This window comes from Copadichromis virginalis, linkage group LG18, assembly GCF_057382275.1.
Source record: "Copadichromis virginalis isolate Kocher_CV1m ecotype Utaka linkage group LG18, C_Virginalis_male_GT1.1, whole genome shotgun sequence".
Taxonomy (NCBI): domain Eukaryota; kingdom Metazoa; phylum Chordata; class Actinopteri; order Cichliformes; family Cichlidae; genus Copadichromis; species Copadichromis virginalis.
The window spans coordinates 23,726,479-23,754,247 of record NC_140635.1 but is presented as its reverse complement, the minus strand read 5'-3'; the positions used below and the strand labels follow the sequence as shown (position 1 = coordinate 23,754,247).

The 27,769-nt window shown below is 42.8% G+C and overlaps 1 protein-coding gene across 1 annotated transcript; it reads left to right on the top strand.

The window, feature by feature from the left end:
• Positions 1–156: 156 nt before the first annotated feature.
• LOC146687896 (ephrin type-A receptor 4-like) lies at positions 157–26,982 on the top strand. Its single transcript, XM_085438794.1, has 19 exons — positions 157–381; positions 1,045–1,112; positions 3,306–3,503; positions 3,819–3,929; positions 4,341–4,695; positions 14,042–14,197; positions 14,763–15,299; positions 17,675–17,799; positions 17,944–18,103; positions 18,193–18,304; positions 19,089–19,147; positions 19,348–19,461; positions 19,563–19,748; positions 19,821–19,882; positions 20,075–20,284; positions 20,594–20,770; positions 23,040–23,227; positions 23,428–23,613; positions 25,931–26,982. Exons 1-19 carry the CDS (start codon positions 225–227, stop codon positions 26,046–26,048), a joined length of 3,279 nt encoding a protein of 1,092 aa, XP_085294920.1. The 5' UTR covers positions 157–224; the 3' UTR covers positions 26,049–26,982.
• Positions 26,983–27,769: the final 787 nt, after the last annotated feature.

The window sequence follows — 27,769 nt, the reverse complement described above, 5'->3', positions numbered from 1 at the left end:
TTTTAAACGCAGAAGCTGCAGATCTGCATTTGCCTTCTTAGAAACGTTAACAAAGATGCTGAAGGATAACACACCGACGCTCGTATAGTCTAGAACAGTCATTTGCCTCGTGTCATTTATCATTACTGGAAGCATAGGAAGTGTAGGAGACCGCCCCAGTACCCACTGCTGCATCCAACTCGCGTTCACACTTGGTTTCATTCAAACACTTTTTTCCCACCGGGATGGAGCTGCTAGAGCGAGTGCGCGGAGCCGACGGGGAACGCACACGCTTCCACGCTGCACACATGGCTGCAAATCTGTGGCGAACGTTTTCTTCTACTATCTGGATATTAACATTAGTTTCAAGTTCGAGAACAAGGATTTATCCGCCAAATGAAGGTAAGGAAGGAGGGACTCGAATCCGTGTTGCTTGTGTGGCACAGTCGGGTCTTTTTTTCCGCTGTTGCGAGCTGGGAGAGATCCTGCGTGCGCTCAAGGCGCGTCCTAGGATAGCAAAGAACAGGGAAAAATTTGCAAACATCTAGAAGAGGAAAAAAAGTTGAATTCTTAGATATCCTTGTAATATTTGTGCAGTCCAGCTGTGAGCTTTTTCTTCCTTTAAATATGTTTCCCCTTTCTTCTTTTTTGTTCGTTTCTTTATGTTTGTGGGTTTGGTCATGGTGGAGAACACTGAGCACCTCTGTGTTTTTGTTATAAACAGTTAAACCGTTGAATTCATAGTTTGTGGTTTGGGGTTTTGTATATGAATAAAGCTCCGAGGTCTTAAATCAACAGTTTAAAATTCTGTGAAAAATATAAATGTATGTGATATTAAATGTACATATATGACTCTGTGCAGTGGAAATAAGATAAAATTTTTAAACCTAACAGTGCCAATGGACGCCTGCTTTTACTTCCATAACTGTTCACAGCTTAACCATCACTTACTTCTTGTGAGAAGTCTGTCAAATTAATTTTCTCTGCTTAAGAGCAATTAAAAAAAAAATATTCCAGACTGGTTGTCCTGAGTACACCTGCATGTGTGTGTGTATGCAATTTTAGTGACCCTGCTGGATACCAGGACAGTGCCAGGAGAGCTGAAATGGGCAGCCAGTCCTGCAGAGGGAGGGGTGAGTGGGATCTGCCTGTTCTTTTTTCTTTTTTTTTCTTTATGAATACACTGTTTACAACCTGTTCTCTCTTTGGAAAACACACTCACACACCCTCTCTCGTTCCTCACACGCGCACATGCACACGCGCGGTCTGGAATCTGTAAATAATCATCCCACAGATTTTGAAATGTGCTGTTGTTCACCAAGCCTAAGTGCTAATATGAGACTGCTGCCATTGCGTTTGGCACAAGTAAAGGCATAAACCAGCTTGGTGGTGGGTGTCATTTTTTAGGAATTTTTACTACCGTACAGTTGCCAGAATGAATCCTGGTGATATCTGTTTCAGATTTGATCTTCTCTTTGTGTTTTTTTGTCATTGTCGTGATCTGCCATCCATAGTTCTTCCTCTCTTTCTCTCTCTCTCTCTCTCTCTTTCTTTGTCGTTCAGTGTCTCTCTTACCTCTTTTGTTGGTTTAAGAGTTAGTGGTGAACTTGCCTGTTATTTCTTCACTTGCCATTGCCCTTATACTCTCACATGCTGCTTGATTGACAGGGTCCTGGTCTGCACGCACTGAGCTTTTGATTACAGGCACTCCCCCCACCTTCCTCACCCCTTAGCTACACACATACATACAAAACTCCATTTCTGTATGTTTTTTTCCTTCTCCCTTGACAGCTGCGTAGGCTGACAAAAACTCTGAAGGAGACTAGACACAGAGACATCATACCCCATGTCAGCTTTTATACAGCTAACTTCCTCAACCCGCAAAGACACTACAACAGCACACAAACGCTGACACTATGTGGGCATGTGCACACCCTCACACTCACACACATTTTAACACACTGTACATAAAGAAATGCGTGGCTTACAAAAGATCAGTCTCGATTAGATATTCCAGGCCAATAGCAGTGCTGATACATTTTGAGTATTAAATCAATAAAGAATGGGCTTAAAATGTACATAAAACTGTAAAGACTAACATATTTACTGCACCGCTTACAAATCACCCAACATATACATAATATTATTATTAGCTGATAGCATATAGGCAATAACCCCACATTAGACAACGAAAGCGACTTTGATGGCATATCGATCAGTCTAAAGACACACACTGACACACAAGCATGTCCTTCAAGCACACACACACACACACATTCTTCTGTCATTCCTCTCGCTCTCTTTTTCTCTCTTTGGACACGGTGCATTTAGTGTGTATACAGCTCTCACTAGCAGGGAGAGAGCAGATTATTATTCAGTGGCAATAAAAAGCCAATTTGGACTTGGGAGGCTCAGCGGTCATTTGAAGGGTCACAGTACAAGGCAAATAATCGGCTCTATTGAGATGGATGGTGCGGTGAAGGTTGAGCCTGCTTCACTCGTATGGAAATGTGCCTGCAAAAACCTTGGAGTCGCAACAAATCTGAACCACCGTCCACTGCAGAATATTGATGCAAGAATGAGCATTAGCCCGTGAGGCTTCACGCAGCAGCGGTGAATCAGAGGGTGGACACCGGCATCTGAAATTTATTTTGTATATATGATGACTAGAAGTACCCCCCAGTGGACAGGCAACCTAAGTTTTTTACAGTGTGCACTTTTTTGACAGCCACGGCTGCTTATGTGTGTGTTTAAAGCTTGTGCCTACGCTGAAGAGTTCAACTTTATGCGGCGTATGCAGTCATTTTCAGTTCACGCCAGCACAGTATGAAAATCAACTTTCAGACACTTTAACATTGCTGCCATCACAGCGGCTATTTAGATGCTTTTGTCAAAATTATATAACAGTCTGCAGCTGCCAGCATGGAAGGGTTTTGAAAACCCTTCTCTGTTGGTGCATTGTGGGAAATTAAACTGGCGTGTCATCTGAAATTTGAGTGCCAGCAGCCTTTTTAAATGACTGCTGCTTGGCAAATGACTTTTTTAATTTTAAAAAAATCAGACTATTTTGAATTAAGAGAAGTTTGGGAAAGCTGTTCTCCACATGACAGTTACATTTCATTAATATCAAGTCATTCATCAAGGCAACTTTGATGGAACATCTGCTTCAGTTCAATTCCAGTCACTTCAAAGTTGGTCTTCGTGATGTTGGCCTGAACTAAATGCATTTTTCGAATGTAGTCTAACGCCTGTAGGCAGCAACATATGTCTTACATGCACAATCATTGCTCTAACTAACGCAGTTATACAAATGTGCTTGTTTGAAGTGGGAAGAGGTGAGCATTATGGATGAGAAAAACATCCCCATCAGGACGTACCAGGTGTGCAATGTCCTGGAGCCCAATCAAAACAACTGGCTCAGGACAGACTGGATCCCTCGGTCTGGAGCTCAGCGGGTCTACGTCGAAGTCAAGTTCACCCTGAGAGACTGTAACAGCCTCCCAGGGGTCACCGGCACCTGTAAGGTACGTGAAAGCGTGCTCAGGATGTGTAGCGTGCTGGTGAATGTATGGCCTGACTGCGGTAAAAAGTTTTAACAAAACAGCAAAGAATTCTGATAAAGGGTCTGACCTTTTTTAATATGTTAACTCTCATGATAATTACTTAATGGACAGACTGCCGCTAATGGACCTTTATTTTATATTACAGCTGCTGTTTATTCAAGCACAAACCCCACTTTGACTCATTATCATATTAAGAGAAAAGATGAGTGCTGGTGCTGACGATAAATAGGTGCCTCAGTCTGTCCCTTTTTTTTAAATTCCCCTTTTGTCTTGTAGGAGACATTCAATCTGTACTACCATGAGTCAAACGAAGACAGAGAGAGCTACATCAAAGAGAGCAGCTTCATTAAGGTGGATACGGTGGCAGCAGACGAAAGCTTCACCCAGGTAACACCGAACAACTGAGTCAGGCTTTGAGTTCCCTCCGCCACTCAGTGTAATTTGCTCCTATGTGGAAAATAAACCCCCCCAAAAGCACTTAGCTGTAATGTTTTTATTTGTTTTACAAGCACTTTTATCTTAGATGTCTGTTTTGCTGTCCCGGGAATGTTGGCAAGGTGCTTTTGCTCAGTCTTTGCTAAAGTAACTTACATTCTAATCTTGCAGGCCGTAAAGCTTGTTTTGCCTTAGCAATCAATAAAAGTTATTCTGAATCGGAGCCAAGTGCTGAAGATGTGGAGATCAGCGGCGGTTCAATTGAAACGCCCACTTTAAGTTGAACAAGCAAATTGAATTAATAAGGGGTGACACGGTTTACTGCACTGTTTATTAATGCAATGCTGTTTCCTCTCAATTCAGGTGGATGTTGGAGACCGCATCATGAAACTGAACACAGAGGTGCGAGATGTAAAAGTCACGACCCGGAAGGGCTTCTATCTAGCCTTCCAGGATGTGGGCGCCTGCATTGCTTTGGTTTCTGTCAGAGTTTTCTACAAAACCTGCCCGCTAACCGTTCGTAACCTGGCAACATTTCCCGACACCATTACCGGGGCCGACACGTCCTCCTTAGTGGAGGTCCGGGGGTCCTGTGTCAACCAATCGGAAGAAAGAGAGGAACCTAAAATGTACTGCGGTGCTGATGGAGAGTGGTTGGTTCCTATTGGTGGATGTCTCTGTAACCCCGGATATGAGGAGAGGGGAGGTGCATGTAAAGGTAAGTGGTGCTGGCTACAGCAGAGCTACTTCTCTTTTGTGCACTCCTGAATTAATGTGTTGTCACTTTGAAGTTTAGCATCTCTGTGAACAACAATCACAAATGTGCTCAGCTTAACAAGCTACTCTGATAATATTGATATTTGGTTCTTTTCGTTTTTAAAGGGGCACTCGCTAGCTTGGCAAATGTGGTTTAGAGAGGACACCATAACAAATTTTATTCTGTTGCAGAAACAGTAGATAGTGGCACTTTTTTAGTGTTTTGTAAGGTATCCAACTGAAATTGCAAATTACACAAAAGAACACAAAAGAAAATTGACCTAATTCAAACTCTAATAATATTCAGATTGCAGGTTACAAGCTCTGAACCGAGAAAAGAGATAAGATGGGTCATTCTGAAGGTGATAAAATCCATTTATGAACGTCTTTAATCAAATTAATGGGTTTTCTTTTTCTGGTGTTTCCGCTGGATACTTAGCAACTGCACGGCAAAGTCAAAAAGCAATGTGTAAAAGTGTAATTTTCACTTGATTTTTAGTAAAAATTCAACAACTTTTAAAATCAGTGACCTTTAGTGGTGCAGTCCATATTGGCCTGCTCAGATCAACAGGGTGGCATGCACTGGGAGCATTTATCTGTATGGACACATGCCCAGCCATCATTTAGAGTGGGTTAAATTAAGACCGATCTTTTTGTTGCAAGTTGAAGTTCTGCTTTGTGTACCGAGCGCTAAGGTCTCCATATGAGGTGTGCTCGCATAACCACAGCCATCTGGACAAAAATGTCTTTCTGTCGCTTACAAATTTGGTCTGAACTTTACTGTAACAAATATGCAAGCTGTTCACACCTTTCACCGACTCACATGTGGCTCGGATGACGTGTAATATTTGGAAACGACTGTTGTGATAGTGAAGACTGCAAATGTCCGCGCTTATGTGACAAAGTGGGGTGAACGGGGTTGGACAGACTTAGTGGAGACACTTTTACAACATGGCTCGACTCTCTCCATTCATGTTCACTCAAACACACAACACACATACACAGATGGACAGAGACCAATAGAAGAAGAGCTGTGGGGGTGGGGGTGAACGATTCACTGATGTGCTCCCTCGGTTTTATTTATGAAGCCCATCCCAGCAGGCTAATTGTATAACAAACAGACCCATAATTCAAAGAGAAAAGAGGGGACACTGAGAAAGAGAAATATACAGAGATGGACATAAAAAACAGCGATGCATTGCCAGTTGGCCAGTTGGTGATTAAGAGAGAAAAAAACATGACTTTTTTCTTTGCAATGAGAGATGCAGTTGCCAAAATTCTGTATGAATATGAATAGTATGTGTCTCAGATGTTCTCTGAAACCGTCACCCGGCTTAGCTCATTTGTTTCATCTGAAAGGAGGGGGAGGTTTGTGGGGTGGTCCCTGAAGCCTGAAAGATGTTCCTCCTCAACTAGATTTAGGAGAGACCCTTGACTCTGTTGAACCTCCAGCAGATGTGAAGTGCCATCTATCTATCTGCTGCTCTCTTCTTCATCTCCCTACTCTCTCTGCCTGTCAGGTTGTTGGCTGGGCGCAGCTGCCTCAGTGGAAATTCATCAAAGTCTGAATGAATACAGAATGTATCTCTCCAAAACCTCTGACCCGACTGAATTAGACGGACACCTTAACTCTTCTCCTATTTTACGTTTAAAATTTGCAGAGAGAAACAGAACAGGAGGGCGTAGCGGGATGGAGGGAAGAGAAATAGATTTTGGAAGAGATTAAGATGATCTGTCTCTCAACATGTCACACACACTAAGAGATTTCTGGATCATGTAGACTCATGTGCCATCTCTGAGTCGGCACAACGCGTTCAGGTGAAGACAAAACCAGGCAAACTAACCTTGGCTGGCAATACGTCATTAGAAGCTGGGCTCATTTTGCACTTGAAAGACAATCGTATGTCTCAGTTTGGAGTCTTCTCTTAGCAGTGCAACTTACAGTTGTCATGCTTGTAAGTTAGAGTTGTCATCTAATGTAGTAATGTTAGACCTGTGATGCACAGACCTAGAGACCTGTCTAAGATTATCTATCAGCCACCAGTTGGAAGGAAAAATGTATATTTACTATGAAATTGATTGCGTTTCAGCTTGTGTGTCTTGTTCAGTGGTGGTGATGTCATTAGACCACACCCCTTCTCATTACAGAGATGCACATCACCTAATATGCTTAATTGGTAGTAGGCTTTCGAGCCTATACAGCTTGGAGTAAGACAACATGCATGAAGAGGATGATGTGGACAAAATACTCATTTGCCTAATAATTCTGCACTCCCTGTAATTTGTTGTTACACTGATAAGACACAACTTTGCACAAGTTTGCATTGCACTTTTTCCAACTTTCAGTACAACTTGGAGAGGGAATTGGGTGTATTTGGAAGACAAGTCAGCATCTTCCATGCTAATTACAGCCAAGAGTGGCAATCTGCTATCAACCAAAGCGATCACAAGGAGGTTTTTGGTGCAGCACTCTTTTTGCAACCAATTTCACCTGGTAGAAACCACTCACCCACTTGTCAAGGAATAGAAAATTTGCCACAAAAACCAGAGATTACCGGGGGTTGGTGACCTGTTTCTAGGCCTGTGCAGCGTTATCTCACGTTGAACATCAACATCAGCTGTCAGCATCTTAAAAATGTGCTCTTAGCTAGCTAGCAAGGATTAGCATTAACAACATTCCTCTTAATGCTTTAAAAGATTTTGGTGATTCATCCCTCCTGCTATACAAGCTCAAGCGACCGTTGATGGGTCACACTCAGGTTTGAGAGTTATCACTAGACAATCTAGGTTCTTGTAGTGCACTAAATGTCAGTGTGAGTGCACTGAAATGGCAACTGTCAGTGTGGAAGTATGAGTTCTGTGACGCAGTAAGAGAAAAATAATTCACACATGCAAGGATTAGTTTGATTACCTCCTAAATAACTCCCACTTTCTCTTTTTGCATGAGTTTTTAAGGTGTTTATAAAGACACAGGAGAAAAATCTAGTCTGATAGTAAAACACCAAACAAGTACATTTAATTTTAAATGAAAAATCTATGCTTGTCTGCTGGAAATGTTTCATAGTTATATGTCTCCTGGTTCAATGGATTGTTACCCACATTAATATTATCTGCATGTGCACTTTTGCACTGGTAATGCATTTAAGCTTCTGCGACAGTTGCGGTTAATTTAAACTGAAACAAGTGTAGATTTAAAGGAGTAAAATGTGAGAAGTTCATTTTCAGTGTTGACGCAAAATAATGAGGATGGAGAGGATGAGCGGAGAAGCTCTGGAGAGGAAGAAGGGATTAGATCATGAATGGGGTGAGAGAGGGGTTGAAAGAAGGCCACTGACAGCAGAAGGCATCAATACAGAGCTCCCCCTCCCCTGCTGGGGGTTTGTCACTTGGTGCAAAGGGGGCGAGTGGAGAAACACAAGAGAGAGGGAACTCCCCCTCTTTCTAAACCCTTGGTTAAGACCGAGGTCATGACTGAGCCTTATGAAGACGTTAAAAACTTTGGCTGACAGCCACACACACACACACACACTTGCAGAAAGAGTTTAGTCGCACAGAGCGGGGTCACGACCGAGGTGGATGAAGACGTCAAAAGTTTGACAGCTGCGATCCGTCTGGGAGGATCGGAAACGAGGGAGGAGAGACAACAGAGAGAATGTGAAATGTGAACGGCTGAAGAGGTGGAATGAAAGCGGAGCCTCCTGGTTTTCTCTCTCTCTGCTGGCCTCCTTTTTCTCTGTCATCCGAATCTCCTCAATTCTGCTCAGTGCCTGGGAGGGTTGGAATGTTTCTGTGTGCGAGCGTGTTTGCATGTGTGTTCCCTCCATCCAGAGAGATTTCATGGTTGTGCTTCTTTCCAACGCACCTGCAGTGTCTCGTCAACAGCAGAAAGCAGTTGGACAGAAAGAGGCAGAGGGAGAGACGGCAACACTGAAAGAGAGATGATAGAAAGAGCAAGCGGATGATAGAATGAGTGCGTAATCGCTGTATTCAGTCCCTCTAATTATTGCATCGCATTTCTGGACTCCGGACATGTTGGACTGCTGACTTAGAGTGTGTGTATGTGCGAGTGTGAACAAGTGCACGTGTGTGTGTGACTGTGTCTGTCTGTGTACTGTATCTCTGATTTTCTGCCTAACAAAGCCCTCCTTCCAATATACTCACAGTTTGGAGGACTGCCCAGGAATGCCTAGAGAAGAGTGTGATGGGGCAAACAGAGAGGGAGGAGTTTGTGTCTCTGTGTGTGCATGTGTGTTTGTGTATATGTGCGCGTATGGCAGGTGACGAGGCAAGCAAAGACACTGGAATAGCACGAGTGATTGTTTGAAGTGAGCCAAACTCAGGTGGGGGAAATGCTTTGCATTCCTCCATAACAATCAGAGTGCGTGTGTGTGTCTGTCTGCGTGTGTGCTATTGTCTGCCTCTCCCAGGTTGTTCTTAATGTACAGGAGGTTTGCCAGCTTCACCAGGCTGTGTTGTAGCTCCCTGGCATGGGCACAAGCTCCGCTCTCCCTCTCTGTCTTGCTCCTATTATCCCTCCTTCTCCAACTCCTCTCCCCGATCCACAGTCAGGGGGTGGGGGTGTTGCTGCTGCTATGGTGGTGGTGGTGGCAGGGGGTGATGTGTGTCTGATAGGGAGGGGGGGTTATTGTTGCAGAGTCCCTTTCACATGCTAATGTTCAACACTGTTGGCTTTAGGCAGACACACACACTCACAAATCCACACACTTCTCGCTTCAGACCACCAGTTTATGTGAATATTTAAATTTAGACAAACTTAAAGCTGCAGCCTCGTTTGACGTTTTAAATGCAAGACTCCATTGACCCTGTGAAATACAAGCTAAAATTGGCTACAGGGGAACTTTGATTTTGGAGCCAGGCGGTCCATTCTAGGAAGTCCTACACTTGAAAAGGGTAAGGATCCGATCCTATCTTCAGCCTCATCTCCAGCCTTTCCCCCAGCGTTTCCTTGGGCGTTAATTAAAATGGGGCATGACCCCTGCGATTAACAGCGTCCCTCCTTCTCGCGTGACGGTCTATCAATCCATCAATCCATCCCTCCCTCCATCCATCACACAGACAGGTGTCAGACCGGAGCAGTGAGGGGTACTTCCTCCATCTCCACCCCTCTGCTGGGAAGAACCAAGGGACGATGACAGCTAACACGGGGTCAAGGAGAATTCACGCAAACGCACACACACCCACCCTCACACACACACATGCATGCACGCAGTGTGCCGACGAGGCTTTTAGTTGGATTTGGAATGAGCTGCATTTGCATTTTGGGTAGCAGAAGAATGCATATGCAAATGAAGACAATGCTGATAGTAATCAAAGGGCACCTTCTCCTGCATGTCTCTCCCTTCTCCCTCTCACTTCGTCTCCCCTCTCTTCATCTCTTTATCTTTCGCTTCTTGTCAGTGTTTTTCTCGTGCTGCCTCTCCCAGTCAACCTTCCCAATCCTTTACACTCTGTCACTTTGTCTCGCTTGTCTCAAGCAGCCGAACAGCTGATTGCTTTGTAATTATCGTCCTGTCTAACAGGCAGAATGTTAATGTGCCCACAGACACACACACACACACACACACACACACACACACACACACACACACACACACACACACACACACACACACACACACACACACGCGTCTTTGTTTTTTTTTTTCAAATTTCCACCTTATCAGTAAGCGTGCTTCCCTATCGCTGCTGCTTTACCGGTCAAACCCAAGCTCTCGCGCGGCCTTCGGTAGCGTAGGGTTAATGTCGGGTTAATGACACCCTCATGGGCTCTCATTCCAGGTCACCAAAAACCCACCCTCCTCCAGTAACCGGTGCTAAAGGAGACACAAAAGACTACAGAGAAAAGAGAGAATAGAGACATAAGAGGGCGCTGAAGGAAGTTTATGGCTTCAAATACTTGCTTGCTTCTTTCTCTCCCCCCTTCAGCGTGTCGTCTTTGTTTGTGAGGAGGATGGAGGATTAGATGGGACAGAAACAAAAAGCAGTGTGCTACCCCCCTGGCAGATTCTTGTTGAGCCTTGTAATCAACCTCTAAGTCCTCCTCAGAGGTTCAGATAATTTTCTGTCTTACCTACACTGTTGATAAAGGAATGCGGAGAACAGCTGGAGAATGACTGTATTTTTATCTTGCACTTTATTGTCTAAACTGCCACAACACGATGAGTCACTCGCCACATGAAAGCCGTTCTTATCAGCCGTTTTATGAATTTACAGGTTTCGACCGAGTAGTTTTCAGCTGTGTGTACTTGTGCGCGGCACCCCTGGTATCGATATGGGGGTATAAAGAATGCCAGCCAACGCTTCAAAGGTTTCTCGTGGCTTGATACTGCGAGAGGAGAGCGATGTATGGAGAAGAGTTATCGGAGAAAGACAGATAAGTGGAGGTCGAGGAGGAAGTGCATGGGGAGCGAAGGAGGGAGACTGTGAAATGTGAAAGGGAGGGCAAATGAGTGTGTGAAAGAGCAAATCTGTGGAGGCTCACACAGATGGGGCAGGATGGTTGGTCTGAGTAGATTACAGAGGAGACTTCCTCCCTCTCATCTACTGACGAGAGTGTCATAAAGCATACTAACGCACTTAAACACAAACACGCACACACACACATCATTCCCAGATTCCTATCCACTCTCACTGGGATGTCTTCATCTCCCTGTGCAAATGTGAAAAGGGCTGGGGGGGAAAAAAGCGGAGAATTGGGAAAGACGGTGGGATCGAGGAAGGAGAGTGAATAGGGTGTGATGATGAAAAAAGAAGGTGTTGAAAAAATGATTGCAGTGGAAACAAATAAAGGATTTCCTTCTGACAGTAAAGAGAGAGAAGAAATTGCTCTAAGCAGCCATGCCTTGCCATCTCTTTTGCTTCACCAGTGGATGTCAAGCAGTATAATTATGCACTCATTTATTGTATTGTTGTTCTGTCAATGCATGAACTCCCTGGTATACAGAGAGAAGATGTATCTCCCTCCACTCTTCCTCTGTCTCTCTCTCAGCCCCTCTCCTTCTCTGTTTCTCCTCTTTCATATATTTAAATGTCAATTATATTTGTGTGGGCTGCCGGCGCTGAGGAGTTTTGATGTATTCAGTTCTAGTGTTTCTGGTTTCTGCGTGTGAGTGGGAGCTGATCAGTAAGTGTTCTTTTAGGTGTTCCTTTCTTTGCTCATCAAAGTTAAAGATAAAAGAAGTCAACGTGCCCCTCCCCCCTCGCGCTGGATCTGTTTCTCTCTCCAGATTTTTCCTTAGCAGTTGTTTGTCTTCGGATCAAAACGCTGTCCAAGGAAAAACCTACTCCGCTTGTCAGTTTGAATTTTGCAAAGGCTCTCTAAGCATTCAATACAGGCAAAAACAAAGAACTGTATCAAGGGTTAGGACCTTGGAAGTAAATGTTGACAGCACTAATTGCAGCCTGCCGCGGGGTGGACTTTAACTCCTATAATCTCATTATTTATTAATATGTTTGTAAAGATATCTTGCACAACGTTTCACACCAAAAATTATTGGGTGTATATTTGGAATCTAATACGCTCAGAATGTATTTCACTGCCTATAAAGAATTTATACATTTCATTTCAAATTTATTAGAAGTTATGAATTGAATTCATGAACTGATTTTTAAACTAGATGTGTTTGGCATGTAATAAATGTAGAAAACTGCATAATGCCACCTGTGTGACTGGGCGCACAGGCCAACATCAGAGCGAACTGCATAAATCCCAGACAGGTTAACACTAAAACAACACAATTATTTTCTCCACTGTTAGATTATAATATTATTTTATGCCATGTTATACCCCGAATTAAAGATTGTGAATTATTATGTAGTTTTAGTTTGCATTATTCTCCTGAATTAGAAGAAGCTGATAACTATTGCATTAGTTAAACTGATTTGCATTACATTAAACTGCTGACTTGTTGTGAATGAATGATATTGTTTTATGATGCATTATACTGCTGAGTTATAAGAAATCTAATTTGTCTGAGTAGAAGAGAACAGAGTGTGCTGGAGTTTTCTGCCCCATTTCAGCAGGAGCAGATAAACAGGGAGCCAAGGTCGTAGCTTAGGCGCTGTGTGAGAGAAAGCATGTGAATGTTTAGGCTTTTATGATAAGGTGGAGGCACCAGAGGCTATAAAAGTTTGAGCAATGCTCCACCATTTTGAGATTTTGAGGCTGTCTGCATCAGTGTCCATCTCCCACGCGTGTGTTCATTAAAATCATCGTTTGACTCAACCCGGCCGGACCAGTGTTGTTATTGTGGTTTTTCCTCTGGTGTCCATCCCCAATATTTTTGAACCTTAACACCACTTAGATATACAGCCCTGTGCAAAAGTTTGAAGCACCCTTTATTTCTCTATATTTTGCTGGGTACATGGTAAATACTAAGAGATAGTGCTTTTCTACTCGTTCTGCAACCTCTGTTTTACACAACATACCTCGTTTATACAAATACATTTTTTTGCTTAAGTGCTTTCCATATAACATTTACACTCTGATGGATGCATCGGAGAGCACAATTTTAAATTCGAACCTGTTGCCACTGATTTTCAGTCCAGCCATATCAGGTTTTTTCAGCTAACAGCTCTTTGGGAGTCACCTTGTTGGTGGAAAGATTCTATGTTATGCTTCTCAAATTGTGATAATGTCTTCATAGATTCAACTAAAGAAATGGGAAAAAACAATGTGTTTTTGCATCTAGGTTGCTAGTAACAACGTGCTAATGATAGAATATGAAATTGGTGCTTTGCCAGGTTGTCTGTTATGTCTAGACACAACACTGGTTTGTCCTTTGAGTTAGGTGCCTTTTATTCTTGAATGATAGGTCAGTGTTGACTTAGCAAGCAGAAGATTATTTCCCTGAAAATGGTCAGGTAGAAAGACTGGACTGAAAATGAGTGAAGAAGTTGCCAATGTGGAAATCCTGAGACACCTTCAAAAAGCCTGGAGAATAATTCCTCAAGAACACTTTAAAAAATGAATTTAATTTCATCTGAAGTTGTCCTTTATTCTTTGTAGCACATAGTGAGCTAAAAATAGTGAGGTTCAGACATGTTTCACCTCTGAAAATACTCATTCACAAAGCAAGGGTGGGAGGAAGGTGTGATGCATGAGGTCAGCGTTTTTATGTTACGAAGTAGTGGACCAGCACAGCAGTGCACCTGGAGCAATGCAAATGCAGTTTTTTGTGCTCTCCAAAAAATAATGTTCATGTTTGAGACAGTGTGGCCTGTTTTTATCATTGTTTTTTTAATGCAGATGTTTCAAATGGAATCTTTCTTTCTCTGTGTCTCTGCAGCCTGTCGTGCTGGTTTCTACAAGGCCAAGTCTACAGATCCAGGATGTGCCAAGTGTCCTCCACATAGCCACTCACTCAGAGATGGAGCAACTATCTGTGATTGCCATGCTGGATTCTTCCGTGCTGATACTGACCCTCCCTCCATGGCCTGTACCCGTAAGAGTACACACGCAGACACAAACGATACGTGTATGCATTTGCACAAACAAAAGCAATAAGCACAGCCGTCTTTACCCAAAGTCTATATCTCTAACAAACAGAGGGGCACACAAATGTGTCTGAATGCCACTCCTGTTTCACAATCCCATTCCTTATGACTAAGCCACCATCTACATTCTGTTAGGGAGTGATAACTAAAGACATCAGGAAGTGAATAAATGCTCCCCCCCTTTCTCTGTCGCTGTGTAAGTCTATGAGTAGGTTCTGTGTGACAGACTTGGTGGCCTTGGTTAGCGTAATTATGCCTATATACAGCACATGGTTTTCTTGGCCTGGGAAAAGCAAAAACACATACACACAATCTCTCAGGCACACGTACAAAAAATAAAGGCCACAGACGAAAACATCAACCCCATCAAAAACATCTCACAGCCGTATGATTTTCAGTCTAATGCCAGATGTCTGCATTTTAGGCTGTGCCAGAAGCCCCACACATTCACAGTATATGGTTGATTTCATTTATGTTTATGCCCTCCCCCCACCCCTTACGCTCTTCTTTCAGAGCCACCATCAGCCCCACAGCAGCTCATTTCGGTGGTGAATGAGACCTCAGTGGTCTTGGAATGGACCCCCCCTCATCGTTTGGGAGGAAGAAGTGACACAAGCTACAGTCTGGAGTGTCTCATCTGTCAGACTGGGAGCCACAGCCACACTGGTGGTAGAGCCATTCCTAGGAATCGCAGCATCTCTCAGCCTGAGGCTCAGCATAGTGGGCTGGGAATGCAGTCAGACCAGGGGATTGTGGGACCCGAAGCTTCTCATCTAGGCAGAGGTGTCTTCCAGAGCAGGCCTGGAGATTTTCCCCGGCCTGGCTCTGCCGGCGGCTCCGTCTCCAGCTCTCAGTTCTGCGCGCCCTGCGGCTCAGATGTGCTCTTCTCTCCCGGTCAGACGGGCCTCACGACCACCAGGGTGGTGGTGAGCGAGCTCAGGGCCCACACGCACTACACCTTCATTGTCCATGCGCGCAATGGGGTTTCCCAGGCCAGTGGTGCAGGGGCAGCACAGAGCGTGTCTGTGAGCGTCACCACCAACCAAGCTGGTGAGAAAGTTTGTTTGTGATAAATCTGTTTGTCAGATTGTTGACTGTAACACAAAATCTGCTTATAGATGTTGTCCGTAAGTGGGTCAGCAGAATACAAGCCGCTACTCAGTGCGTGCGAAGGCCTACGGGAAGTTCGGTCGCATGAGTAAAGCTCAAAACTGTAGATTGCACAAGCAGATATGCACATGCTCTGCATGTAGGTATACTGCATCTGTGTGTATTGAAAGTAGCATCTGCTGTAAGCACTTTAAAGCTGTAAAACAATGGCAATTTTCCCACTTGTGATAGGAAGTAAAGGTACATATTGGTTTGCAATGAATGGAAAACACAGTTTCATTTGAAAATTGAGAAGGTTCTGGATAACATGTGAGAAGCAGAAACATGACGGCCAGTGGGGCTAAACCTTTCTGTATGTGAGAACGCAAATGTACCACACAATGGGATATTTTAATTTAGCTACTTGCAAGAATTTAGCAGGTAATGATCTGGTGGATTCACAGTGAGCCAGCGGTCCTGTCTCCTGCCCCTCTGCCTCCTGCATGCTTTACTTAGGAATACTTTGTTTAGCTCCTTGGTTAAACAGTATCCTGGTAGTGAGATCACATCTAAAAGCAGACTACTACTTTTAATGTCATCCTGGCTTCATTGTCTCCACGTTGTTCAGGCTTCATGTGTGAAAACTGGTTAAGTTGTTAATGGAGAAACACACGACAAGGCCCGTGTCGTGCTCTCTTCCAGCCGGAAACTTGTTCTCTTACTATCACTGTCACAGTTGCCATAGTTATTACTCTGTCCTCCTACACCTAACAACAGCTGAATTAATTATAGGGGTGTTTTCAAGAGGATGTCAGAAAGCATTCTGGAAAATGTAAATCACAGACTTAAAAACAAATAGAGAGAGTTGGTTAAAGGGGGAAACGGATGCAATAAAAAGTAAATCGCCACACTTAAATAACTGAGCAGAATCGTGTCGACACTCAACAGCGCCGGCGTACCAAAGGGTGGGATTTTCCTCTTTTTTTTTTTTGCCCTAAAATGCTTAACCGCAAAACTATTTGAAAAGTCACTCACATTTTATGAAGTGTTTCATTTTAGTTGTGAAGGTGTCAGCTGGTGTGTGGCGTTCCTCGCACATGCTCTCCATTAGTTTTCAGCGTTTGCTTTTCTTTCTTTCTTTTTTTGATGCTGTTACATCTCAACTGTCATTGCTGTAAGTCTTTATGGTGGCATTTAGAAAGCAGCGCACCTGCCTGGTTCCAGGTGCCCCGGGGAAATAACTTAGCAGCGTGTGCACAGCATGAGAGCGTGCCTGGGATCTGTCAAGCCCAACCTGCACTACCATATGGCTCGATATCGTATGAGCAGCCACAAAGGAGGACAAAGAGAGAGTTAAAAGGAGGGAAATGTGGAGGGATTTAAGGGGAGAGAGTGCAGAATGGAGCTTGTCTCTGTGGAATAGGAAGGAACGAGATGTAGGTCAGTTCTCAGGTGCACTGGGTCAATGGGACTGTTGATAAACAGCCATTCTGAGCTGTGTTCAGTGACGCCAAACTATCATATGGTTCACCTTAGAATCAGCATTAGAGCATATTCAGCTTGTCATTCTGCATATGTTATACTGATGCTCCTCAAACTTTCTTTAAATAATGTAAACTATTTAAAATATTTCAAGGCCAATATGATGTAAAAGTGTCAGTGTCAGTTAATAAAAATACAAACCGTTACATTTTGCATTTACCGATTGCAAAAGTGGTGGAAATCCACCAAAGACAGACGGAATTTCACTGAACCGAGTCTTTCTTGTGGGTTGCACCTCAGATTTAGTAACAAACAGGGACTCGTGCATCACTGAGGATTTTTGTCATTTTCTGTGCCAGAGAGGCAACTGCAGCGATCAAACTCTTTTCCAGGCACAGTCGGTGTCTTTGCTTTGTTTTGATCAGAGTCATTACACAAAGAGAAGCTTAGCACAAATATATGGATCACCTCTTTTTCTGTGGTGTCTGTACTTGTGCTACGCTTGAAACTCTGTACCATTTTCACGATTTTTGTCTGTCATTAAATATCTGGATGTGGTTCTGTGCTCACAGTAGACGGGATTGTACTTGGTGCTTTTTCCTTCTGTGAGGTATTGCGGCAGCTGGATGAAAATAGGAATATGGAAAATGAAATGTAGTTCAGCGAGCTTTTGTTATTGAAATAATTGTTGCTAAAATATGTTTGGCTCATATATCATTAAATTACCATTTAGGGAAAAAAAAGTACCTCCTGCAGTACTCTGAAGTGCCCCTAGGGGTATGAGTACCATTTGAGAAACAGTGGGTTAGACTATTGTCTTTGTATTAGTTCTCATCATGTTTCTCTCCTCTCAGCACCCTCTCCAGTGTCGTCTATCCAAGCCACTGATGTCACCAGGCACAGTTTGTCGTTGTCGTGGCAACAGCCGGATCGACCCAACGGGGTCATCCTGGAGTACGAGGTCAAGTTCTATGAAAAGGTGAGCTGCCCGCAGGTTAATTCAGCTCAGGCAGCTGTTTGGAATGTCAATATGCCGGCTCGCTGTTCGCATTGCACTGATGGTGAGGATGGATTTGCATTCAGACACTGAATAGATACCCTTCTTTTTGTCCCGGCTAATCAGGATCAGAGAGAGAGGTCGTACCGCATAATGAGGACCTTCTCTCGGAGTGTCGATGTCACGGGTCTCAACCCCCTCACTGTTTACGTGTTTCATGTGCGCGCTCGCACAGCTGCTGGATATGGAGAGTTCAGCACTCCCTTCGAATTCTCCACAAATTCAGGTATTCAAACAGCGCCGTTCAGTAGTGGGAGTTTTAAAAGAAGCAGCTATCACTTTTTGGTTGGTGACTTCTGTGTCCTTCCTCCTTAGATCCCTTCCCTCTGATTGGAGAAGGAGTCAACTCTGCCTTCCTGCTGCTGTCTGTCAGCGGGGTTGGAATTTTACTGCTGATATCGGCAGCTGTCTTCATCATTAGTCGCAGGTATATATACACACACACACAGACACACACACAGCAACACAGACATACAAACACAAAAGATCCAGTAGCCATACACACCTATAGACTTGTTAGGCCGGCTAGAAAGTTCTCATCAGTGCAAAGCTGACGTCAACACGAGTGCAGCCTTTCTGTTAACTACTGCTTCTGACCAAACTGCTTCAGCGCACACAAACAACAGCCACAGTTCCCCTGCTATTGTGGGCCTAAATAATGTGTGTGTGTTACCTGAAGCTTTTAAAAGGGATTAAAGTGGAGACAGTGATAATCCCTTTGTCCCTGACTTGTCATTACAGTCTCTTCAGCAACATAGCATGTGTGTCAGCTTCCGCTGGCGTGCACCCTCACCAGCATGCGCAGATGCCCACACACACACACTCACGCACACACCTGCTCAGACACAAAGGTGTTTTTGACAGTCTCTTTGTTTAATGGAAAACACCTTTTATCTTGCGCTACCTGAGGCGTTGTGCCTCCTCCCTCTCTCGCTTAAATGCTTTGATCTGGTCGTTCTATGCTTTCCTGCAGCCCGTTGCTCTGCCTTCCTCATTGTCACTGCTTTCTGTTGCGGCAAATCCTTGAAAATCCAGCGAAAGGCACAGCCCTGCTAGAAGAGAAAGCACACAAAGTTAAAAGCAGTGTGACACACGTGGCCTTTTGTCAGGTCAAATGACTAAAAATCACAGCACAAAAGACCCAATAAATGAAAAAGATGGCTACGAGCTCACTTATCTTCATTGTCTGTCCCTCATTTATGTCTCATCAGGAGGAGCAAGTACAGTAAAACAAAGCAGGACTCGGAGGAAGAGAAACATCTTAACCCAGGTACTGCATATGTGCACGTAAGGTCTCGTGGATGCTGTTTCTCCAACTATTCCTTCAGATCCACCTGCACATCTTATATGCATACCGCCAAAAGATATTTACATAACATATGCAGTTATACAACAATTTCTCACCCTCCTCTGCATCCCTCCTTCTCCTCCTTCATCTCGTCTCCTCTCCCGCCTCTCCTACCTTTGCAGGAGTGAAAATCTATGTGGACCCGTTCACCTATGAAGACCCCGATCAGGCCATCCACGAGTTTGCCAAAGAGATTGATGTCAGCAGTATTCACATTGAGAAGGTTATTGGCATGGGTAAGCCTGGCATCGGTGCTCGCGCACACTCACAAACCCACACACACATGCTTACTTGGCGCTGACGCTGCTGTTTTTGCTATCTCTGTGTGTGTGTGTAGGAGAGTTTGGGGAGGTGTGCAGCGGTCGGCTGCGTGTGCAGGGGAAGAGGGAGATCTATGTGGCCATCAAGAGTCTGAAGGCAGGATACTCTGACAAACAGAGGCGGGACTTCCTGTCTGAGGCATCCATCATGGGACAGTTTGACCACCCGAACATCATCAGGCTGGAGGGTGTCGTCACGAGATGTGAGTAGTGCTCAGCTTAGAACTCAGTGTGGAGATTTTGCTTGATATTTATAAAACTCTTTACCTCTTCAGGTAAACCATTGATGATCATCACAGAATATATGGAAAATGGATCTCTGGATGCATTTCTTCGGGTATGGGCCCTTTTATTACGCTGTCATCTCCTGTTATGAAATGAATATAAATTTTGGTTCTGAGTTGTATTTAAAAAAATGTGGTAAAAAAGATTTAAATCACAGATGAAATGCAGTCAGTCATGACTGTACTGCTAGCTGTGGGTGTCTGTGTTAACTTGCCTTCCTGTCTCTGCAATTGTACCATTTCAGAAACATGACGGCCAGTTTACAGTGATCCAGCTGGTCGGCATGCTGCGCGGCATCGCCTCAGGTATGAAGTACCTGTCAGACATGAACTACGTGCACAGAGACCTGGCAGCACGAAACATCCTGGTGAACAGCAACCTGGTGTGTAAGGTGTCCGACTTTGGCCTGAGCCGAGTTCTGGAGGACGACCCAGAGGCCGCCTACACTGCAAGGGTAAGACACACTGTTATTTTCCTCATGTTAAAACAATGCTTTGCTTTTAATGATTGCAAATTCATTATTCTTTATCACTTACATATTTCATATATATATGTGCTATCACATCTTCAGTTCACACATTTGTTGTTAAAGGCGGCCAAAAAGCTGTAGAATTCATCAAATGAATAGACGCCGCTGAAAGAGCGACGCTTAGAGCAATAAACATTAGCAGTGAGGAGGTTTTTTCGCCCCCGACTGATTAAATGAAATCATAAAAAACATAAATTATTCAATTAACCAGTGTGACTTTTACTGCTGTTTTAGGAGGCCACTGGGACTTATCTTTCTCCTGGGGGGAAAATCCCCATCAGATGGACTGCTCCAGAAGCTATAGCCTACAGGAAGTTCACCACAGCCAGCGATGTGTGGAGTTATGGTATCGTTATGTGGGAGGTGGTTTCATATGGAGAGAGACCCTACTGGGACATGAACAACCAAGATGTGAGTAATTTTAATATTATTGAATCCATCCGATGCCTTGTAGAAAAAAAGAAAAAGAATGCTGGAATTCTTGATGTGTGTGAATGATCTTTATCCTCGAAGAAAGAGTGAAAGTAAAAACAATGGCTTATGTGATGTAACACAAAGCTGTGTTTTTGGACATGTGATCAGCTCTGAAGCTAAAATGACATATACACATATACTACAGCTTCTGAGCCACAAGCATTAACATTAATTAGAATTTTCGCAAACAAGTTGTGAGCTGTGACTTTCTCTAGAAGTCAAATTAAACTTTTGCTAATGTTCACACAGGAAATGGGACTTAAATTAACCCCGTCTACACAACACACCCCACTTCTTTTGCATATTTCAGACAAAAATAAACTGTCCTCTGTGCACTTCTCTCTGAGCAGTGTCTTTGACCTCTGTGCTGTTTGTAAAATGCAAAAAAAAGTGCAAAATTTGGGTTTGAGATCCTTGGGTAAGTTGAAAGCAATCAGAGGACGTTTTATTGAAGATAAATATTGAGACATATATGAATTGGCTGCTTAGAGTCATTCCTCAGCCAAGCCAGGCAGTAATTGTGTTTTTAGGACTCTGCACCAGCGACAGATGCAGCTGGAGGCACTATGTTTTCTGCTTTTCCATCCATCATTAGTCTCTCTCTTACTTGTTAACATGATATCTCAGGAATGCCCTCAGGGGAATTTTTTTCAAGTCTGGCACAAACGTTCAAAGGTGAAGGTCACTATGGCGGGAAAGGATTTCATTACATATGTTTACTTGGATTAGACTGATTTTCTGGATAAACGTCACTGTGACCTCATAGAACAAGCTTTTTGGACATAGCTCAAGAATTCATACGCTAATTACACTGGAGAGGGTAAAGAGATGAAGTGATTAAATTATATATCATCATGCGCTGCAAATGTGCTTTCGGTGTTGTAAGCCAGTAATAGAAGGGGAAATGGATGTAAAATATTACTTGATCTGTTCGAGGAGATACCGACCGAGTCGGCTGTACTTTGTAAACTTTTATCGACATATGAAGAAAAATGGTGTTACAGAGTTCATTTGGAGTAGTTGAAACAACTAAGATGACTTGTGGACATGTCTGCAATGTGATGGATTTCATCTGCAGCACTGTTTGGATATTTAGTTGATTTTTATTTTGTCCAAGTATTAAAAGGGGAAATTTGCACAAGCAGAGGTGCACTATGCACTTTATTAGCTTATTTTTTGTAGTGCATAGATTTATATTATAAACTTACTTCACTAACAGAAACAAGTGAACTTTGTTTTCTTTCTTTATGAATATCCCGGCTATACTTTTCATACCGAGACGGGTTTTGAGTAGCATTTTAGTATCGCAAAGGTTTACAGATTGTGTTGCAGACATGTGCTGCTTGATATCTGCACTGCACACAGGAAAATGCAGAGCTGCACACATCTGCAGGAAATTAAAATCAATCGCAGTTAGTGGTGAGACGACTTTGGGAACCGTTTGGAAAACAACAAGCGAGTAATAAATCTTCAGGGAGAAGAATTTGCTTTGCTATTGGTGAAGTTTAAACGGCAGTCGCACGATTTTCATCATTTCCTTACAAAAACCACAGATTTATTTAAAAGTCTAAAAAAAAGTGTTTTCTGACAGTAAGTATACACCACAGCATTTTTTTTAGCTAAGTGACTGTACAAGTTTTAGATGGGTTGCCATAATATTTTACCCAAATATTTGTGGTTCACAGAGAATGAATCATAATAATATTTGTCATCCTTATTTTTTCTGGAGCTGCAGAAAAGCAAGAGCGGGTCAAAGTTGGTCACTAAATGTTTGAAAGCTATCATCCAAATTTAAGATGATGAACATGGTGAACATTACACATTGTCATTAGGTAGATTAGTGTAGCGCCCATTCAGTGAGAGTGTAACCCGGGTTATTTGGCTAGAATTTACATAAAAGCTAACAGATAAGCAGCTGATGCTACTGCTTTGAAAAGAAGGACAATTAGTAAATGGACGTTTTATGCTTCTTAAAAAGCAACACATGAACTGTGCTCTGCATGAGGATAATTACCAATGCTAACCAAGTCAGCTGCTAAGTAATCAGGAAAGCTCATCTTATAGCTTCAAATGACCATTTAAACATAAACAGGTGCAGTTTCACATTTTCTTGTGTTTGGTCTGCGTTTAACAATTTTCACGTGACCAAATTTTTGGAACATCTTGGGTTTTGGGTTTTCTGATAACAATGTGAAACCTTTTTTAGGTGATCAAAGCAATAGAAGAGGGCTACCGACTGCCTGCGCCCATGGACTGCCCTGTGGTGCTGCACCAGCTCATGTTGGACTGTTGGGAGAGGGATCGAGCAGAGAGACCCACGTTCAGCCAGATCCTCAACATGTTGGATAAACTCATACGCAACCCTGGGACTTTGCGCCGGACAGGAGGGGAAAGGTACTTACAGTGCACGAAAGCAAAGACAGAAATTTCCTCAAGCAAAGTAGCAATTACATGCACATCCACACATATCCACATTCATATTGTGCTCACACCCACTCCCACATCTTTATGATTTTTTTTCTTCAGTTATGACTTCACACTCCTATTTCAGTCCCTTGCCGCCACCAACCTGCTGTTTTTTTCTGCACATATAGACCCACAGGCACAATACTGGAGTCAGGGGTGGGTTCAGAGGTGTGTGTGGCGGTCATACCGGAGATGTGTGTGCCCGAGTGGTCGCTGTGTGAGTGGCTGCAGTCCATTGGGTTGGAGAGGTACAGAGACACCCTTGCAGCAGCGGGTTACACCAGCCTTGACAGTCTTCTGGCTCTCACACACCAGTAAGTGTACCTTCATGTGAAAATGGATTGAAATAGGAGCCACTCTGGCATTAAAAATGTCTTAAAAATGGAATCTGTGATTTTTTTAAGCATTGGGCATAATCGAGTTAAAACTAGCAACAGAAACCCACTCGTATTTCTGAATCAAAATTCAGTGTCATGAAAAGCTGAAACAGGGTGTAAGAAATTTATTTATTCTGTATAATCGCAGCTTTCATTCTGTCCTGTAATATTTAACACTTTAATGATCTCAATGCTTATTAACTGAAAAACGTCAGTGATGATCCATATTACACTCTTTTTAAAGTACCTTCTGTTTGTAAGCCTTGTTTAGTTTAACCAGAAACATAATTAGGGGGGAAAGTGAGTGATAAAAGCTACTCATGACTATAACATTACATCATTTAAAAAGCTAGTGTCACCTCATAATCTTACAAATGCTTCTTTTTGTGTTAATTGGGTGTTCTCATTAGCAGCGAGTTTAGCTCGCACTCACTCTTAATGGCATTAAAACAGACCTGTTTTGCATTTGTAGACTGTATATAAAAGAAGGATGCAACCTTCTGTGATGAATGGTGATGAGACAAACCCAGCGTGAGGCACAGAGGCAGGGGAGGTAAAAAGCAAAAGAGCCTTTGTTGGCAGAGAGTCTAAAGGGTAAAAATTAAGCATAAAACTAGAACCAAGCAGAAACAGCTGAGATTATAAAAATGCGTCATAACGGAGAAGAAAACAATGACTATAAATACGCTGTGAGCTAATTACACAGCAAAACACAGGAGGGAGCAGGATAGAGGTGGAAATAATGAATCCCAGGTGAAACAAAGCAGGAATAAATAGAGAATCACAAAGATGGAAACAAAAGAAATAAAAACTAACCTTCAATGTTAACTAGGGATTAACCAAACGACAAATAACACTGATAAAAGTAGAAAGACGACGATACACAACTCGTGTAAGGCATGAGTTACTAGGAAGAGAGAAGGAAGAGGGAAACGTTGGGGGGATTATAAAGGTAATAAATTAACTCAAGAACCAGAACACAAAATCAAAACAACCCAAAACCAAAGGAAGTTAAAAACTAAAAATGTCACAAACTTCTCAAAAACATGGGACTGTGACACATCCATCCATCCATCGTCCTCTGCTTCCTCACTTCAGGTTTAGCTCTGAAATGCTGGATTCTTTCTAATAGTCAGCAGGGTTCAATCACTCCAGTTGCAGACAAGCAAAGGTCCAAATCTTTTTTCTAGATTTATAAACCTGTAAACTGAACCACTATTACGAAGACTTTTTTTTAACAAAGAGTAATGTTTATTTTGTAAATTTTAGTCCCATTTAAATGTAAAAGGCAGAAATGTTTTGTACGTGGCTACACTCCAACTGAGAAATCATTGACTAGCTCGTTCTCACTCCCGAGGCATAATATAGGCGAGGCATTTCTGAGTAACGCGAAAGGTGACCTACTGCGTTCTTATGCTACACGGTAATACACATTCCAGCCATGTATTCGAGCCCTAACTCTAACCTTATCCCTAACTTTAACCAGCACTTTAATGACGTTAGCTAATGTTTTCCAAAGCGATTTAAGTTAAACGAACATATATGTGTAGATTCATTCCAAAAGGCTCTCATGTTTCCTCCTTTTTCTGACCTCGTAATATAAGGATGTGTTGGGTGGCAGGAAGCGTATTAAACTGACGATTTGTCACCTAGCATAAAATGTTACGCTTTGGGAATGAGAACGTGTTGCATTGACATGTGAGCATGCAGTGTCCTCGACTTCTAAGCCACACCCACTCCTCACTCATCATGTCTGCTTTTTTTTTTTTTTTTTTCTTAACGCAAGTAGGCGATCATTTCAATATTTCAAGCCCCGAAGATGGGAACCCACAGACCAATTCACGTTAGACATCACATTAGCTGCAGTTGCCATCTTTTATATACAGTCTTTGTTTTATTAGCATGTGGTTTCTTGATTACGTTGCTTCGTTTTGTTGCTTTACTCTTTTAGTGCTGGGAGACAATGGTGTTTGCGGTGCAAAGGCATGAAGTATATTAAACTCTTCATATTACGGCTGTAGTTTAATTGATAGACCGCTGGCCTGTTATTACCCAGTGATTTAAATGCATAGTTGAGCAGATGCAAAACCCTAAATATCTCCAAATGTTTGTGTGTGGTGAAAGTCAAAGTGTGGGTCAATTTAAAATAAGTAGGCTCGTGATCAAAAGAAAATAACAGCCAGCCTTATCCCTTAAATACTGCATATTGTGCCTTTGTGTGTCTGAACATTTATCTCTGTCTGTGCACCCACAGGGAGATGGACAGACTTGGAATAATCACACCGTCACATCAGGACATACTAATTGCTAGTGTGCAGCAAGAAATATTCTCTCAAATGCAACACATGCAGCACACTATGGTTCCAGTCTGAGCTGGCGAATGGATACAAACCTGTTTCATTTACCTCATCTGTGCACTTTAGAGGGACTTTTCACCAGTGGAAATATAAAGGAGCGTCGTACAGTAGAAACGCAAAGCGAGACGGAAGAAAGGAAGATTGAAAAGCAGCACTTTTTGTGAACTTCCATCCTGTGGAGTTTTCTATAAACCGTGATCTGGACGTGGTCGCCGATAGCGTTGAGCTACCGGCAGCTTAGACTGAAGCCTCATCCTCTTATCCAGTTTCACTTCTTCTCCTCTTTTCTCATCTGTTTTCTGAAGGCTGACATGTGCATAAGCAGAATGGCTTCCAACCTAGTTTGTCCCTTTGGCTGCTTTTGTGCTCGACTTGAACAAAATGTATTTTGTTTGCTCGTGTGTCTGTGTTTGTGCGTGTGTTTGTGCGGCGTGCGTAGCGTGAGTGCATCCTACATGAATTCTCCCTCGTCAAGATGTCAGCTATCATTGAATAACCTTAATATGCAACGTTAAAGAGGGAGCAGGAGAAGCCGGAAAGAATGTATCATTACGAGCTCTTACTAGTTTCATACAGGAGGATGATGCTAACCAATTGTATGATTTCGCTTGTGTTTTTCTTTTTTTATATTCATGTTTTTATTTTAAACTGTATGAACTTTTGATTCTGTTGAAGTAAACATTTAGATTAGGATGTTGTCCATCGGTGTCCGTGTACTTGTCACTTGTTTGATGCTAAGAAATAGATACATGAAGCAGTTTGTTTATTTATGAGCTTTTTTTTTTAAAAAAATCTAGTTTGTGCATAGTAAAATAGAAACACTGAGAAATGTTGTAATGAGTGCCATATTGCATTGCAATAAATGCCAAACCATCAGTGTATGTAGGTTTTTAATTGTGTTTTAACAGAAGTTTGGAACTGTAATATATTTAAAGTTCACTGTAATGCACTCTCCGGGCTCTTTATGTTTATAATTTCTCCGTTTTGGCAGAAGAAAGTGTCCTCTGTGAAAGTCGAGACTTAGTCAGAGGTGCCTGTAACAAGGAAAACAACTCCAGAAGAACACCCAGCTGAAAGTCTGCTGGTGTTATCGCACACAGTGTTGCGTTTGAGTGGGTACGAAAGAGAAAAGAGACACAGAAGAAGAGAAAAGAAGGAGACAGAGTGGGAGAAAGGAAAAGCTGTGAGGAGAAAACAAACTTAAATTAAAAGAAGAGAAAATTAAGAGTGGGCTGTCACCAAGAGCATCTGTGTGGCCTCGTGCTTTTATAAAAAAATTTTGGTTTCTTTCTTTCTTCTTCAGTTTTTTTCTCACTAAATTGGGCTGAGCCTGCAGTGCAAACATGTCAAATCAGCAAACATCTGTCTCCCGCTACACCGCCACACAAACATACACTGCATATATATGTGTATACTGCGACACACGCAAACACACACCAGCGAGTTGATTGGAGGAACCCCTTGATATATATATAAAAAAGGCGAAGATATGATTGGGTTTCATTCTGGCAAAAAATGTCAATGTTTTTCCGTCCTAATGAGAGTTGCCTGCGCACCAAGAAGCGAATACACACACACGACCCCCTGCCTCCCTCTCAGTACGTCCAAATCACACACAGCAAGCAAAATGCTGATGGTGGTTAATGAGGCGGAAGCCTCTGAGTAAGAGACAGAAAGAGGAAGAGAGAGACAGAGGGAAAGAGTTGTGTTGGCTCGGAGCAATGAAACAGGCAGCT

Excerpts from the sequence above, each read along its gene's own strand:
- LOC146687896 (XM_085438794.1), top strand. The coding sequence starts at position 225 with ATGGAGCTGCTAGAGCGAGTGCGCGGAGCCGACGGGGAACGCACACGC. Across the intron at positions 17,800-17,943 it reads AGGTCAAGTTCTATGAAAAG|GATCAGAGAGAGAGGTCGTA; the intron begins GTGAGCTGCCCG and ends CCGGCTAATCAG. Across the intron at positions 20,285-20,593 it reads AGGCCGCCTACACTGCAAGG|GAGGCCACTGGGACTTATCT; the intron begins GTAAGACACACT and ends CTGCTGTTTTAG.